General features: G+C 35.4%; 1 protein-coding gene and 1 long non-coding RNA gene across 6 annotated transcripts; both read left to right on the forward strand.

The window, feature by feature from the left end:
* Window positions 1-9,242: 9,242 nt before the first annotated feature.
* On the forward strand, window positions 9,243-12,533 carry LOC110905226. 4 transcript variants are annotated; one of them, XR_004878656.1, is made up of 7 exons: window positions 9,243-9,530; window positions 9,884-9,979; window positions 10,115-10,856; window positions 11,324-11,493; window positions 11,689-11,756; window positions 11,860-12,043; window positions 12,157-12,533. It is a non-coding gene; the product is annotated as an uncharacterized LOC110905226 (long non-coding RNA). The 4 variants fall into 4 exon arrangements; XR_004878655.1 differs by having other exon boundaries at window positions 10,115-10,610; window positions 10,793-10,856; window positions 11,324-11,756; XR_004878657.1 differs by having other exon boundaries at window positions 10,115-10,301; window positions 10,479-10,856; window positions 11,324-11,756.
* Window positions 12,534-12,750: 217 nt separating this feature from the next.
* On the forward strand, window positions 12,751-15,084 carry LOC110905227. Of its 2 annotated transcripts, XM_035982752.1 has the most exons (4): window positions 12,751-12,887; window positions 13,020-13,174; window positions 13,578-13,641; window positions 14,838-15,084. In XM_035982752.1, the coding sequence occupies exons 2-4, from the start codon at window positions 13,022-13,024 to the stop codon at window positions 14,912-14,914; spliced, it is 294 nt and encodes a 97-aa protein (XP_035838645.1). In that variant the 5' UTR covers window positions 12,751-12,887; window positions 13,020-13,021; the 3' UTR covers window positions 14,915-15,084. The 2 variants fall into 2 exon arrangements, with proteins under 2 accessions (XP_035838645.1, XP_022006801.1); XM_022151109.2 differs by having other exon boundaries at window positions 12,751-13,174.
* Window positions 15,085-18,247: the final 3,163 nt, after the last annotated feature.

Genomic DNA, 18,247 nt, shown 5'->3' on the forward strand with positions numbered 1-18,247 from the left:
GGGAGCTAATACCAGCCAATTACGTTTAGGTACCTGCACTTAATCTTTTTGGGGAAAATACGTCAGTTTACACTGGTAAATACATTCAACTGACACATTTGAAAATGTTTATTAAAATTGATTTGAATGCACAAGGCACAAACTCTTTTATAACTTGGGAAAATTCATAATGATCTTGTGAACGTTTTACATGTTCTTTTATGCGTTCAGTAGCCCGGGTCGTGCCGGGTTAAAGATTTATAGACACACCACGTTTGCGTAAAACCGTAGTACAGAAACCAACGGCTACGTCTTTTAGTTTTAATGTCGACACTTTATACCGGGTGTACGCCTACACCGGGATGTCGATGGTCGTGGCCATTTCGTAAAATGATGCCGAGGATATCCGGGACAACGGTCATTAAACCCCCCAAAGGCTTATAAGCAACAAAACTGTTTAAATGAGCCGATCATATTTAATCAATTAACCACCTCAGCGATGGAATTATATAATGCTCAATCAAGCGGTATTAATATACCGTAACCCAAGCCCATATAGGGGAAATAAGTCAAAAGTATTTACCTTTGCAAGTATTAATCCTTAATTAAGATCAAGTCACCGATAGCTTTTACTGGGGCTCCTAATCTGGAACGAAGGTTTTAATTAACCTCTTAGAATCCTAACGGTCCTTGTATTAGCCGTAGCTTAAACCGGTTGATTCCGATATATAGATATGGTTAATTCGCACGAAAAGGCGAAAACCGAGAATGGAGTATGATTTGGACCCAACAAGTTCAGCGACTTGTTTTATATGGGTTTATAGTTCATACTCTGGATTTTGGGGTTCAAATAATATAATTTGACCCATATCGGCTATTGCACGAAAACTAGTTCCATGAGCCGTACCGTGCGCAAATAGGCGAAACGGTTAACCATAAGAGTCGTACGCTTATTTCCTAAGTCAATATGCCTTAAAAGTATTTTGGTATCAGTAGGATACCTTCCGTAATGCCCGTAATGAGTTTAAGTTTATATTATGCCCCGTAGGGGCTTTTCGGTCATTTTAAAGACTTTAAAAAGGGATTTTCGAGTTCTACAGGAAATCTGAGTTTCCCGAACAGCTTATAAAGCTTAAAATACTTTATTTATTATTTAAAACCAATAGCAACTGGAATCGGGTCAAAAGACCTTGTAGAACTCCCGTTTTGGCCAAAAAGGGCATATTCGGTATTTACCGAACCGTAGCCATAACCGCAGGTTATGAGCAAGGTAAAAATTATTAAAAATCTTTAAAATTCCCAAAATATTATTTTACCACAGTGGGTAAAAGTTTTGGTGACGAAAACTTGGGTTAGATGGGCGTTATGCTAATTGCGCCGTTAATTATAAAACTTTCTTAAAAGTGCGCCTTTTAGCATAACTCTCATTCTAGGCCTCGGATTGACGGGAAACTTTAAGGACATGCTTATAATTTAATAAGCAAGGTTTTTGTCCGTTCACGTGTCCGAAATACTCGTTTTAATTTTTAAAAGGCCGTTACGGTCAACTTTTAGGCGAATGACGGAAATGCGCAAAAGACTCGGGTAACTCATGAACCGACCACAGAGGCTTATACCAACATGTGACCTGGTCCTAAGAGAGTCCTAAGGTATATTTATACCTCACTAAAACGGGTCAGAACTGAAGTCAAAGCAAAAGTCAAACTTTTGCGACATTCGGCTCCGAACCGGTTCTATATAGTAAATGATCGATTCAAACGAGCGCAAACATGTTTATATACTTATTATCATGTTTTATGATTATCAAAACAGGTTCCATAACATATATATTACAGATTATGCATAAATCGCCAAAATAGCTTTCTGTTGACTTTTTAACCGCGCGTTTGACTCGATATTTGACATGGTTAGAGTGGTGATCAGGGGAAACCATTTTAGAGGTTTAATACCCACATAAATACCAACTCATAACCACTTTTGACTCGTCATAAGACTGAACCATTTGCAAGATATTGTAATGACAACCGTTAGTTACGACGGTTGCGTTTATGAGCTATAACTATGGAAAAGTGAAACCAAAATGGTTATCAACGACTTACAGAAGTTGCTTCTTGATTATAGAGCAGAAGAGAAGGCTTGGGAGCACTTAGAATGATCAGGAGTTGTGTGTTTTGATTGTGTGAATGGTTATGCACACAAAGGTGCTATTTATAGCAAAAAACAAGCTCCTATGATCATTACAACTACCACAACAGGTCAGGGGTGATGGGTAGATGTCCCCTAAGTGTTATGGGTCAAATGTAGGGTGCCCATGCTCCATTAAGTGGTGTTTGATCGTTCAAAGGTTCCAAAAGCCAAGTAGTTACAAAGTTTCTGCATCTGGGCACTTTACGCGGCCCGCATGGGAGTTCCCATGCTTTTTAATGCGGGTCGCCTAAAGGTTAAGAAATCAGGCGAGTTAGTGAGGAGGCTCGCGGCCCGCCTCGACTTATGTCTAAACCTTACGCGGGTCGCGTGAGGTTATATTTCTTGGATTTTTCAAATCTTTTATAATGATTACAGAATCAGGCCATTAATAACGAAATCTTTCGTAATGATTTGCCTGACCTTTCGGTTTTGAAGGGGTAACTTTGCGGTTTGGCCCTCGGTTATTTACCGATAGGGGCCTCGTGTTAATTACCCGCATTATTAAGTCCCCGGTTTATTTATTAATTATATTGGAAAGCCTTAACTTTCACTGTTGACGCTTTTAACCCTTCTTCTACGAATTCGATCGTAACTTTCTCGTTTCATATCGAAACTTCGCGAAATTCATATATATTATTTTAGTGAGGGTATAATACCGTTACAAAGTCTTTGGAACGTTAAAGGGTCACTCAGAGGTATTATTAAACATGTTGACACAGTTAACCCCTGTAGTTTGTAATCTCTCACTTTCTTCCGCGTTTTATTTTTGTACGATCTATAATTTATTCGTTTGAAGGTTTAAGCATTATTTAGGGATACTATACAGTATATTTACCCTTGTTGACATTTATAACCCTCGAATTTATATACTTTCAAGGTTTGTCAAAATTAGTCCTTTATTTATTATAGATGCCACGTGTAAACAAATGACACGTGTTAACACATCATTGGACACAAAATTTCGAGGTGTTACACCGCAGTGAGATTGTTTATCACATTTTTATCTTTCCAATTCTTTGGTATGTTGTGACAGTCCACTGATGTACTATCATTTCCTCTTTTTCACAACAAAACTCATTTTTGATTTTATAATGTTTTTGGCTTTTTCAAATTTTCTAATGTTTTTGGATTTTCTGAAATTTTCTACTCCCCTTAAATTCAAACACATTTAAAAGGAAATTTGAAAACTATCTAAGCTCTTGACCCAAAAACAGAAAACTCAAAACAAACTGTACAAATAAAGTGACAACCGATATCGAATCGCATCAATTCGCCATCCACTAAGCATAAACAATCAGAACTCCCCCTTTCAACAAACTATTTTCTCATTTAGATTTCAAAACACTTAAGTTTGTTTTAATCAAAATGATTTTTCCGGAAAATAAGTTTGTTATAACCACTTGTAGGTTCGCTTGTAAGTTAGGGGTATGGTTCATCATATTGTTAATCAATCACTTGTAGTAGATCAAGTACAAATTAATGTCCCTGATTTACCGTATCCAAGTATGCACCCTCTGTACCAATCGTAAAAACACAAACACCTGTACCATGTGTAGGAAACAAACATCTACACACGATCGTTTACCAAACAAGATGCCGATTCCTGCTTCTCACTTACCAACCTGGAAGCTCCGACGTAGTCCTTCAACCTGTAAAAATTCCAACAATTTTCAAAACTTTCAAACAATATATTCAAAAACTAAAATGATGCCGATTCCTGATCCACGATTACAAACTTGGGATCTCCGGCATAGTCAGATGTTTCACGGGAAAAGAATTTCCACCCAAGTCTGACCAACCTTGGGTGTTTTTAGCTCTTTAAGCTCTTGTTCAGTTGGGTTAAAAGTTGCCTTTTTAGTTGCGTAGAAATCTTTAACCCCTTTTGCTTTCCCATTAAGCATTTTCCCAAAAATTTTCTTAACATTCCCATTGAATGTTTTCTCGACATCAAACTTATTCTTCTCGGAGTAAAACTGATCCGAGATCTCAGCTTTACCCACTTTCTGTTTAATCTCTTCAAACTTCAGTGATGGAAACACATCATCATTCTTTGAATCTTTTGCCTCAACCTGTGGCTCTTCTGGCTTTGTGGAACCAAATTCATCGCCAACTTTCTCATCAACCTTTTTAACAACCCACACTTGGTTGTTCTTTGCATTCTTTTTGTAAAAATTCTTTTTCGAACACTCACCAACCTCATAAGTTGAATTTTCAAAAATTTAAATTTTTCGTTTGGTGGTTCAACATCAACAACTTTTTCTTTCAATTTCTCAGAAACTCCCTGTTCTGTCTTTGCATTTTTCGGACAGTTCCATGCAATGTGACCAGCTTCATTGCATTTGAAACAGGTGTGAGTCTCTCTTGGATGAAACACTCCAGTTCCATTCCTTTTCTTCTCAGCAAGAAACTCCTGGTTTGACTATTTCCAGAACGGTTTCTTCTGTTCTTCCTCAACACTTCCACCTGAAACAAATTCTGTTTTTGTTTTAGAACTTTTTTCATTTTTATAATTTTCTGGTGGAATAAAACCTAAACCTTTCTTTTTGTAGCTACCATTTTGGTTTGGTTTCTTTTGAAAACCAGAACCAGAATTGTAACCCTTTTTCTTGTTTAAACGTTGTTGAACTCTTGAAGTGTATTTTTTAGGTTTTCCAGTAAGATTTAAATCTTTTATTTCAGAAATATTAATTTCTGTCATTTTGAAAACCTTTTTGATCATGTTAAAACGAACACTTCTTATTGGAAACTCTTTGTCATAGTATAATTTGTCAGAATCATTTAAAGTGTATGCAACTTCAAATGTTTCATCATCCAAATTTTTCTTTGATAACAAAAATTCTTTACTATAAGACCGTTTAACCGACGACTTTTGACCATTGACTGACAAAATTGACCCTCCAGATTCAGACTTTGACTCAGACTCCTCATCAGTATCTAACACCTGATCGACCACCTTTTTGATTAACTCAGACTCATGATCAGTGTCAGATGAGGTGAACGTGACGTCAATGTTTTCTGGTAATTCATCAGTTGTATCGGTTTTTAGATTTATATTGACTGCTTTTTCAAGTTGCTCCTCGTTTGGTTTTTTAGGAGAATACCCTTCCCAGATCGGAGGCGGACACTTGTTATAGCTAACAGTCGGTTTCTTACCACTATCTTTCTTCTTTGGCTTGTCATCTTGGAAAGCTTCAAAACCTGCAACAGTCGGATAAATTCGATCAATGAGATAATCAGAACTAGAATAGCTTTGTAATAAACGTCTAATTCTCTCATTCTCAATTTTCTCTGTTTCCAACTCTTGCTTCCACTTAGCACTTTCTTCGATGTAGAAGTTGATAGCTTTCTGCTTCGACATCATCACAGCATTCATCATTGTCAAAGCTTTCTCTCTTTCTGAGTTTGTCTTTTGAAGACCAGTCACTGTTCTGTTCAGGACATCATAAGATTCTTTCACATAATTGAGATTGAACAGTAATTGCTCTTTGTTCTTTTCATACTCAGCCAGCTTTTCATCTTTGACAACACATTCTTTGCAAGCTTCCAAACACTTTTCACAAGGCTTGATGACTTCCACAATCTTTTCAACTTCGACAGATTTCTCTACTTCGGTCACTTTCTCAGCTTCAGTCACCTTTTCTTCTTTTTTCAATTGCTCTGTCTCAACCATCTTCTCAGCACCACTTTCAGCATTCTCATTCTGAACAACATCTTCAGATTTCATTTATTGTTGTTCTTTTGCAGCTCGTTTCTCCTTCAATTTTTCTAATCGATCTGCAAAATAGAAATGAAAACTTTCAGGAGACAGATGAGATTTTGCAATGTTAATATGTTTTTCTTCCTCATCGTCACTACTATCATCAACTGGTGACTGATCAAACTTGATTGATTTTTCAGAATTATCTTCAGAGGAACTAGAAACAGATGGTCTTTGATCAAAGACAACTTCTTTTTCTGAACTAGCATCACTTTGTGAACTTTCATCTACACTCAATGAGCTTTCATCAGAAACAACAGACTCTTTCTCCACATTCTTCATAGTCTCACCAATAGACTTCATCCATGTGGCAAACATATCTGATTCTCTAACGATCTTAGCAATGAAAGCTTTAAATTCTCCTTTTTCATCAACAAACATATCCCAGCTGAAGCCTTTAGGTAGTCTTTCATCATCCTGATTGACTAAACAGACTTTACTTCTGGTGATATGTAGTCGTTCCAGTTAAAATCCACCAAACATGCTCTCTTAGAATCCTCGATTCTTCTACCATAAGCCACTTGCGGTTCTTGTTGTTGTTGTTGACCAACTTGTTGATAAATGGCTTTCCGGTAGTAGTCGTCTTTTTCGAAAGGATTCTGAGCTCCACTAGCTTCCCTATTCTTGCACTCTCTCTTGAAATGACTTTTCTCCCTGCATCGAAAACAAGTAACTTTAGATTTATCAAAACCTAAAGTAGAAACATGTGCATCAAGAAAGTCATTTCTCCCAGTAATAAGCTTGAATTTTTCAGCTCGTCTAAGAACACTGGCTAGACACCATTTGATATCCATTAATTCCATCTCTTCGGCGTCTATCTGATCGTAATCCTCCTTTGTGAGCATAGGATTCCCGATCCGACCTGCAACTAGACCTTCATACGAGAGTAACACAGAACCAAGTAATGCCATGTGATCTTTCGCGACTTCTTCCGAAAAACTTTGACCATCAAGAAGATTTAGAGCGATGTTGCATTGGATCACACAACCATTTCCCGTTTTTGAGCTTTGATTCTGAAAACTTTCTGATGAACTCTTAGGATTAACACTCGGATATGAAGAGAATCCACTGCTTTTGTTTGAAGTCTGATCAACTTTTTCCGTTGAATCCCTAGCACTAAACGCAGTCTGTATTTTCGGACTTTTCTCAGCTTCCGGAACACTACCTTTGTAGTACATCTTTACATCCTGTTGACCACTTGGACTGTTCATCCTTGCGATCTTTTGCTGTTCCAGATCCTGACTTTCAATCTTTTCAATAAACTGAGAAATAGTCAATCCATCATAAACCCCAGTATTTTTCAGAATCATCAAATAAGTTCCCCATTCTTTCTAAGGTAATGCATCAGCTAACTTGTCTACCCACTCTTCAGGCGCTTTTGTTATACTTAGCATTGACATGGATCTCACCAAATGGCAGTATCGTTCAATCAGCTTCTTCGTATCTTCTCTCGGTAAACTACTGAACAAATCAAACTCTTTCTTGAGCAACGCCTTCTTGCTCTTAATCATATTCTCACTACCCTCAAACTTGACTTTAAGTGCATCCCAAATCGATTTTGAAGTTTTGTCATGCTGAAGCAATATGAAGATATCTTCTTTGATGGCTTGCTGAAGCAGACCGATCATCATTTTTTCAGCTTTGTACATATCACGCTCTTTGTCATTGAACTCAGAAATTGTTTTCACAACTTGCAACTCAGTACGTGGCAACACATATTTCTTCAGTATACACTCCCATGACCTAAGATGGTTCGCCTGAACCCAGTTTTTGAATCTGTCCTTCCACCCGTAGTACTCTTCGATACTCATCAGTTTCGGGGGCTTTTGTAACGTTCCGGTCTCGTTTTCCAAGTTCATATTCTGAGCAATTGAAGCTGGAGTAGTCGGGGATGAAGCGAACGCATTGTAAAATTCTTCACTCATGATTACGTATCACGTTTTTCAAAACAGTAGCTTTCGAGCGGAATTAACCCAGATACAAGTTCGAGCGAAATAGCAAAACAACCTCTAGAGCGGAATCACTATCTGAAGTTTGGATCGAAATCACCAGTTCAACAATCTGGAGCGAAATCAGAATGTACACTGGAGCGAAATCAGAGGTATTTAGGAGCGGAATCTCTGATTTGTTAATCTAGAGCGGAATCACTAGGAATTTTGGAGCGGAATCCCAAACACAGTACCCTGGAGCGGAATCAACAAACAATTTGGAGCGGAATCAACCCTAATTCGGAGCGGAATCACAAAAATGGTATCCTGGAGCGGAATCAGACAATAATTTGGAGCGAAATCAGAAAATTGTCCATTCAAGCGGAATCAGTTCGGGGTCCATTTTGGTCCATTTTTAGTCCGAATTTTAATATGAAACTTTCAAGGGTTTGTCTATGTCCAATTTTAAACAGTCTGTGAAAAATTTGTCCGATTTTGACCTTTAAATCTCATTCTGATGAAGAAAGAAGGTGTAGAAGTAAGAAATCTCAATGAAATCCAGCTAATCTCTGCAGAACTCCTCCTCCTGAGCTCTGATACCAATTGTAGGATCTTGCGATTGACCCGAATGAGTCGTTCAGAGGAGTTTCACTCTATTTAGGTGCGGAAAACAAGAAACAAAAGTAGAAACAACTAAATCTTCACTCAAATCACTTATTGTATTGATCTGACGCTGTTTACAATCAAATCTCACACCGGCAGCACTTCGGCATGGAATACAAGGGACTAATTGCTGATTTCGCTCCAGACACACTATATATAGTGGCCTGATTCCGCTCGTAATGAAATAGAAGCATTTGGAGCGGAATTAACAACTTGCAATTTCGGGCGGAATCACCTACATGTGATTCCGGGCGGAATCACCTACATGTGATTCCGGGCGGAATCACCTACATGTGCAGGTTGGAGCGGAATCAGCCTTTTAGACACCTAATCATGCTACTTTCTCGTACAACGTGCCCTGATCTATTCTATCTAGTCTAAGACTCGATACAAGACGAAGTCGACAGATATATGCACCAACAATCATATCATATGTAATTTGTTCCAAAACAAAATGCATAATAAACCCCTTTTACCAATATTTATAAATAAATGGGTTGCTTGGATATTGGTATCCTCAAAGTCAAAAGTATTTTCCTGGTGCATTTCACTTTCTTTACAAACAAACCATTATCCTTACAAAATTGCATTAAGAACATTCTTTTTATCAATGTGCTTGACTTACTCTGGGGCTCAAATTCTAAGAGAAAAAATATGCAGCTCCTGTTCATGTATAAGGTTCATATTGGTGTCTTTATGAAAGTGTCATATCACTAATATTCGTTAGCATGTATATTCTTTATTTGTTTGTTATAGTGGCTGAATGTGTATCTTTATTAGTTGATTTCACGGATGGTGAAGTGTTAATAGTTATTTGTGTTTGGTGAAAGGAATAGATTTGGTTGGCAAGCTGAAGAAAGACTTGAAGGTTGCAATGAGGAAAGTATGTTCACATCAGTTGTAAAGGGGAGTCATCAAAACTTGCAAATTGGAAACAAACTCGACAACGATGGATAAACAAGAACATGTTGTAAGTGACGATGAACACGTTACCCGGGCTAAGGCGAAGCGTTATGGTAAGTTTTTGATCATTTTGATGTTTTGATACAAAACACATTTGTAGAAAATATATTTTTCTTTGTTTGTGTAGAGATGGAATAAATGAAGGAAAAGTTTGCTAAGCTTCTTTTAGGACAAGATATGGATTTCTCTAAATTCTCACAACTCAAGAGGGTTGTCCGAGTCATACAGTAGTAATCTTGAATGAAAAAAGCTAATCTTGAATGAAAAAAGCTAACTGGCAGTCTAATCTGCAATAATCTTGATTAAAAAGTCTAAAACAGTTTGTAAAAATAGTCTTTTTGATTAATTGATAGCAATCTTGATTAAAGTGCTATAACTAATCATCAAAATCAATTGTTTTTTGCAGCCTGGTCCGGATTCGGTAGGGATCTTTACGTTTTCACAGAGTTGTAGTGGAGTGGCTGCTAGAGCCTGCGGTCTTGTAAGTTTGGAGCCGACAAAGGTAATAATATAATGTCTTAGTTTTAACAAGGATAAAAAATCTGTTCGACATTGTTTTTGTTTACTATATTTGATTTCCATGATTTTAGATTTTAAGTTATTGTGATAATTGAAAATTACTAAATTATGTTCGCAGGTCTTGAAATGTGAGTATCTTCTTCGTAGTGAAATTATTTCTCTGGCTCAGGTAATGAATTGTTGCTGTTAAAAACCATATTTAGACAAGTATAATTAGAGACTAATATCTTGGCTGAAAAGTTGCTATGTTGAGTTGAATGATCACTACAGCAAGATTTGCAAGCAAATCCAAGTTCTCATCATGGGTAACTTTGTATAATCTCTCTTTTCCTTCTGCTTGATAGGCTTAAGTTCTGCTTAACTGTTAAAACTACATATATAATTCAGAAGTGGCCTGGTTTGACTCTTACATGCCCATGCCATTTAGCCTTTTTTACTTATTTGTTCATTCATGTTTTTAGAAGTTAGTTTTTTTCTTATAGCTGGTTGCTTCAATGAATTGGCCCCAAGTTACCAAATACAAAATTTTGGTATCTGCACAACCACATAGGAAGGAAGGAGATTATTTAAGACCTGTTCACCAAAAGGGGTGAAACTCATGTAGACTTGATTAGGTAAGGTTTAATTGATTTCGTTAAGAGAGTTAGTTGGACCTCAGTTGGGTTTGATATTTTTTAGGAGGTCACCTGGACATAAACCTCAGCGAATTATTTGTTATAGGTTTGGCAACTTATTTCTTTTTTTAATAACCCTTTAACTTATTAGTTAATGATTGATACTTCTATTTAATTTACAGAGACAGAATAACTGAGGGACAATTCAATGAGGTTTTACTAAATGAGATGGACAACGTTCGTAAGGTAGGAGATTTAATTTTTTTTCACTTGGATTAATGTCATGCTTGATGTTAAATTTTATTAGGGGGGACGGGGCGCTCCGTGGTGGCACGGTGACCACGCATAGATCCCTGTGGAACACCGCCGCCGCTCAACCCTATCACGCGTGGAACTGAAAACGTGTGGCCACTATGACGCGTGAAAAGTTGGAGAGAATGTAAGGGAAATTGTTGGGTTGTGAGGAAAATTGTTGGGTGTGGTGAGTGATGGGCATTTCCACTAAAATCCACCACTTTGATGGAATAAGGCTCGATGACGTGGCGGAAGTTGATTGAATGTTGTGAGTGATGAATGAGTGGTGAGTGATGGGCGCCCCTACCCCCTTATGTCAACTGAGTAAAGTTAGTTGACTTTTCGTTGAATGTAACTCTAGGTATTGGGCTCCATCTTATGGAATAAACAGTGAACTATAAATCTAATTTTTCTTACAGGTTTCATGAAATTAATGAATCATCGATTGTGTTACATGAGCTATTTATACTTTTGGCTCTTAGTACCAATTCTACCGATCTACCAACCCCTGCTTCTCGATGGGCGTCAAAGTAGATTTCGGCAAATCGGTGGCTAGATCCGTTCCTATCCCAACTAATAAGATCGTAGTGTAAGTACCTACTTTTCCAAGCATGTTTTACTAGCTGTCAAAAGGGAGTAAAGGCTACTTTATCAAGTAGAATCACTAAGGTTTACTTATATTATTGTCATTGGTAACAGTAACTATACATACAACTTTTGTCTCATTCTGTTATACTTCATAATATGTTGGAGTGGGTCAAAATTTATGAAACGGGGGTTAAAGTGCACAGGTCCGGAGTTTAAAGGGATCGAGTTCGATTGATTCACTCTGACATAGGGACAGCTACACAGGTTTTGTGCTTTTATTATAAGTTTCATAATGTAACATGCCATATAAAGCTTTCAGTGAAATATTATCTTGACAAAATAGTAACATGACATATGGTGATTGTAGTTGGACATAGTTGTAACATTTGAGGAGGATCAAGAGATGCGCTGAACGCAATAAGTGAAACCAATGATAAATATGATTGCACTGCGAGCTTAGGTGCAGCCGAAGGGAAGTTTGGGACCATTTGGTTTCACGGTTTTAGTTGATGGCATCCTTTCGGAGTTAACTCCGTTACCAACTTCTTCAGGTTAAGCTCCCTTATCAATTAATATATTTACACATCTTCAACATTAATTTGTTGTAAATCCCAAAATTTGATGGTCACTATTTTGGAAACTAACCATGTTTTTTTTGTTGCAGATTCAAACTGTAAATCTTCTCATATTACTCTTAAAACACTGAAAAATTGATTGCACATCAAAAGTTAAAGGTCAAAAACTAATTGACACAATTAATTGTAATAAAAATCAGTTTTAATCCGTATTGGAGATATTTAAATGTTTCATCGTGATATTTAAATGTTTCATCGTGGGGTAATGTGTTTGGATAATGTTTTTGAGACTGAGTTTTAGTGGTTTGAAATGAAGAAAAGGAAAAGTTAGATGGTTGAATTTTTCCAAATAGGAGATGGAAAAGAGGAAAAGGAGAAGCAAACCGAAACAAGTAATATACATTATCTTTGTTTGTTACGTTAGAGTAACGGGTATTAAACTAGTTGATATAGTTCTAATCATGCAGCTAATGAAATTACGAAGTTTAGAAACAAAACTCTTAACTGAACACTTAAATATTATTTTAAATATTCAAATAAGTTCATTAAAATGATAGGATTAGTATTATATTAAAATATTTTCAATTTCGTTAAGGAAATCACATTTTTAAATTGGTTAGAATCCTAAATCATTGTTCCCTTATTAAATAATAATTCAAAATTGTAGATAATTATAGTAATTATCTATCTACTATACTAAAAGCATACATCTTAGCTACATGGCTTATTTTTAGCCAATCATTTTGTTGATGTAGACATTCTCTTAAGCCAGAGAATTCCCTCTTGGGCGCCAAACATTTTCCTCTATTCTCCTTCTTATGTAAGTTTCTTCCGCCATCTCTCTCTCTCTCTCTCTTATTTCCCATTTTTATTTCATCTTCCTTGACATTCAAAAACCCTAATTGATAAGCGATCGATCACCAAAATATCCAACTATGAATCGAGAGTGCAGATATGGCAAAGCAATCAGGTACCGCTAGAAGAAGAGACGACGAATCGGTACCAACTCGGACTGTTGACTTGGTGTTTCGGTTCGTTCGATTCGCTGAGTTTGAGATCCTCTTCATTCTCTTCTTCGTCATCGCCTTCATCATATTCAAAGATCTGGTTAGTCCTCTGTTTCAATACCACTTTTGAACCTCAATTTTTATGTTAGATAGTTTTTAGGGTTTGTTTTTCTCATTGAATTACTGAAAATTTGTAATCTTCTTTCTTATATACGTATTATATTATTGTATCTCCATTTCATCGTCTTCGCAATTTAAAAAGAAGTTGTACGAGTCGTTACAAGTGCATTTTACAAAACTTATTCTAATGAATTCATTGCTGACTTAGGATTAAGATTAAGATTGTCCGAGTCGTTACAAGTAGAATTGACTGTGTGTGGAATTTTGGTGATATGTTTGAATTTGTAAAAAAAATGTTAAATAACTTTCCAATTGAAAAGTTCATATATTAACCTTAAAAGTCAAGTTAAATGTTGGGATTTATTGGTTTCCAATTTTTTTAGGAGCTGAACATGAAAGGAGCCAAACAAGAATGCAGGCCTTTGATGAACAACTTAGAAACTATATGTAAGTACAATATTCTACTTTCAATTAAGTTTTTAAGGATATAATTTTTTTATTATTTGGTAAATTTTTCAACCCGACTATACACGGGCTTTTTTAAAGATACGACGTTTTTCATATTTAATATACAAAATTACATTTATTTAAGATATAATTTTTTTATAATTTGGTAGATTTTTCAACTCGGTTTTTAAAGATACGACATTTTAGTATTTAATATACAAAAATACATTTATTTAATCTGTGTAATATACATGGTTTTTAAAGATATAGCTCTTTTTATATCTATTCAACACGTGTAATATACGAGTTTTTTAAGGATGTAATTTTTTATTATTTGGTAGATTTATTCAACCCGATTATACACGGGTTTTTTTTAAAGATACGACGTTTTTAGTATTTAGTATACAAAATTACATTTATTTAATCTGTATAATACACATGGTTCTTAAAGATATAACTTTTTTATTATTTGATATATAAAATTACATTTATTTAACCCGTATAATATACAAGGTTCATAAAGATATAAATTTTTATTATTTAATATATAAAATTACATTTATTTAATCCATGTAATACACAGGGTTCTAACCTAGTATGTTAATATATAAGAGTCTTGGTTTTTCAAGAAGGAAAAAATCAATAAATTTAAGCAATAAACTTTTGTAAACAAAACTTTCAAAATTATCTTTTATTTAAAGTATTTGTTTCCAGATTAATGTCAGTGTTGAGATAAGTTCCTTATTTATTTATTCTTAAATTAATTGAAACAAAAGTTGATTTACATCTTGCATTTAGGGTTTGAATGCTCTCATGTTCATTTTTACTTTTAATGCCAACACAGTTTATGTTGGAAGATACTGACACAATTATGATTTTAATGAAGCATTTGGTTTGACTCATTTGGGCCAATTTTTAGTTAATGTATCTTTATTTAATCCATTTGGTCCACTTTTTTTTTCTTTTTTTTTTAAAAGTTACTTTAATCCTACAAAATCACACAATAATCTTATCTACATCTTACAGCCATAGGATAGCGATGGTAATATTTCAGAATTATTTACATCATTGCAGTACCATTTTTTGTTCTGTTTTGTTGGCTTAAGATTCAAGTAGATGCGTAAATCTGGTTATATATATAGCTTTACTTGGTGTTGTATTTTTTGATCTCTAAAGCATGTGGATGTTTCTTGCAGCCAGCAATGACTTGGAAACAATGGGTGCATGGACCAGACAAATTGAGCAAAGAAAAGTTGCTAAGGTTGGAGACTAATCATCGAAAAAATTATGTTATCAAGTCATCAGTTATTTACCGTTAATAGTAATATATCACTCTATTTGTATTTATTTTATTTATAAACTTATAATTAATGTAAATCAAAATTTCTTACCCGGCCAAGTTCTCGGGTGAAAACCTACTATTTGTATATTTATTGATGTATATCAAAGTATACTACACACTTACACGTGTAAACAAGACTTTGTATATTGTAGGAGATTAGCGTACACCAACACGTGCTGTCGTGTTTGTCAGATGTCAAATCAACTGGAATAAAAATGAGTTATGTGGGCCCAAGGCGACCCGATCCACACGGTTATGTTTCATTTAATTATTAATCCTTAACCGCAGAAAGTTCGGTGAGAATGGTTCAATATGTATATGATTTAAATTAATAGGGATTTTTAATATGTGATTGAAGTTTGGAAAAACGAAAACTTACCCTCAAAACGAATAGAACTAAAATTCTGAATTGGGTTAAATTTTAAGTTCGATTTTTGATTTCAAAATTTGGTTTTCCAAACTAGTTACGAATTTGTGAGTTTCTGTTTATAACTTTATAGCGTAGTGACATTTAGGATAAGATTTTGGGACCAATAGATTTTGGGTTCGATTTTCATAAGGGGTTTTTCCCATATTTATTGGGTTTTCTTCTGAATTGGTGTATAGGCATTATGCCTAATGAAGATGGATATAATCGGATGATTCTGCTGATGGCACGATGATACTCCAGTGATCCGTCAGTGATCCAAATTTGCCGTTCAAAAAAAAAAAAAAAAAAAAAAAGATAAAAATAACACGTTCGATGTCTATTTGAAAAATAACTAGTTTAGCCGTTTGGGTTATGTGGTTGTTAATTTCGTTAATTTTTTTGTTAATTATTATATATTATATGTTAATAAATATTATATATTTATATATTTATATATATAATATTTATATAAACGAATTGAAATGAATAGTGATTTTAATATTATAATAATACATTTTTTTTAATATTTTTATTATTTTAATATTATAATAATAGTTATTTTTTTAATATTATAATAATATATAGTTTTTTTAATACTTTTATTATTTTAATATTATAATAATAGTTATTTTAATATCAGCGGTTGGGATAAGCTTGGTGTTAACCGGTATCGAAAATACCGGGTCGGTCCTATTCGGTATCAGTTGATAAAGGTAAAAACTGGCACTAATATAGAAAACGCCAAAAGTTGGTGCCGAATTGATATTGGAAATCTTTTGGTTTGGGAAATTCAGTGCTGCTACTCGGTACTAGTGGTGCACAAAAAACCCGAACCCGGATCCGGACCCGAAAATAAAATCCGGAATCGGGTATTATAAAATCCGGGTCTTTTATACCCGAACCCGAACCCGACCCTACCTATAGGGTAGGGGTTGGGTTTGCATTTCTGTTATAAAACCCGAACCTGGAACCAGGTTTTTTATACCCGTTTTCAACCCGGGTTTTACGAGTACCCGGTTTCAACCCGAACCTGGAACCGGGTTTTTTCAATACCCGGTCCGGTTTTCCCAATATCCTGTTCAGGTTTTTTCTTGTTTTAGTGTTTTTTCAAGTTTTGTCCATTGGTAATGACTACATAGCCGTTAGAAAGTGTATTATGATTATTTGTTTGGTTTACGTCGTATCTCTATACCTATAAAAAGGGTCTTTGATGACGAACAATAAACGAAGACGATCTAGTTATTCGAAGATATCTATGTTCATCATCTTATTCGATCCGGTTCAATGATTATTTAGGTGTCATGTATTTCTATGTTTTATGAAATAAAAAGGTTTTGCATGTTATATTTCTATGATTTATCAAAAAAAACTGAATACCCGAGGCATACCCGAACCCAACCTGATCCATACCCGACCCTACCCGAACCCGAAAATAGGGTATTATAATATCCAAGTATTAGAAAACCTAACCCGAACCCGGGTATATAGGGTATACATTTTTTATATAAAATCCGGACCCGGACCCGACCCGGGTATTGTCAATACCCGATTTTGTAGAACCCGATCGTACCCGAACCCGGTTCTATACCCGGAACCAGGTATTCAGAAAACCCGATTTGTGCACCACAACTCGGTACCATTTGCTCCTCCCTGATCACGGTTACCGTACGAACAACGACATTGTACAACTTTTTTTTGTTGATTTTCTTCAACTTTTAATTTTTTCTTTTTTTAGTTTCATGGGTAGGGATGAGCTCGGTTCCAACCAATACAGAATCGGTAGTGATACCGAAAATACCGGTTACGGTACCAGTATATGAAGGTAAAAAACGGTAGTGAACCGGTACCAGGAACGCCAAAAGTTGGTACCGAGTTGGTACTTAAGATTTTTCGATTCGGCAAATTTGGTACTGGTACCCAGAACAATTTGCTTATCTCTGACTACGGGTTTCATACGAACAACATCGTCACCATACAATTTTTTTGGTTGATTTTCTTTCGGTTGTCTTTTAGTTTTCTTTTCTACATTTTCTTTTTATTCTTGTCAGTAGTTCCGTTCGCAACACGCTCGTAATGATTTCAAAACACATGAAAAACACAGACTAAATAACAAAAGAAATGCGCCGCAACACGGCGAACTTATTTAAACCTAGTTTATATAAAATTACTATTTTACCATTTACACAAATTAGGACAATTTGTGTAATTTACTTGAAAAATAATGAAATAAAGAGTAAACTTCAATTTTTCGTCTATGTGGTTTGCTAATTTTAACACTATTAGTCCAATAGTTTAAAAATTGTATTTATCATCCAATAGTTTGTATATTCTAACACTTCTAGTTCACTCACCCTTAATGATGTTAAAAGACGGATTTATCCTAAACTTAATCGCGTAATTATCTTGAATTAGATAACTACGGTTGCTCATGTTTCAGGTGCAGTTCGGGAGCTAAAAAGGGACAAAACGCAGCTCAGGGAGGATTGGAGATGAACGGGTCACACGCGTGGTGAAAGAAGAAACAAAACATACAATTCAGGGGTCCACCGTAAATTACGGTGGCCACCGTAATTTACGGTGGCCCTGAAACATCAAAAATGTTCACCGTAACTCAGTCTTCAATCACCGTAACAATATGAAGACCACCGTAAATTACGGTGGGTACCGTAATTTACGGTGGAGGCTGCGAGGAAAACGTAACTGCCTTCATTTAACCAGTTTTTGGTTGTCTTTTCACATTATCTCATCATTGGACGGTTTTGGAGCATCTTAGGGGCGATTTTGGTTGTTCTTGCTTGATTGGAAACAATTCTAAACATTTCGGTTTGTATTTTGATCCTTATGAACATTGATTT

The sequence above is a fragment of the Helianthus annuus genome, chromosome 14 (assembly GCF_002127325.2).
Source record: "Helianthus annuus cultivar XRQ/B chromosome 14, HanXRQr2.0-SUNRISE, whole genome shotgun sequence".
Lineage (NCBI taxonomy): Eukaryota > Viridiplantae > Streptophyta > Magnoliopsida > Asterales > Asteraceae > Helianthus > Helianthus annuus.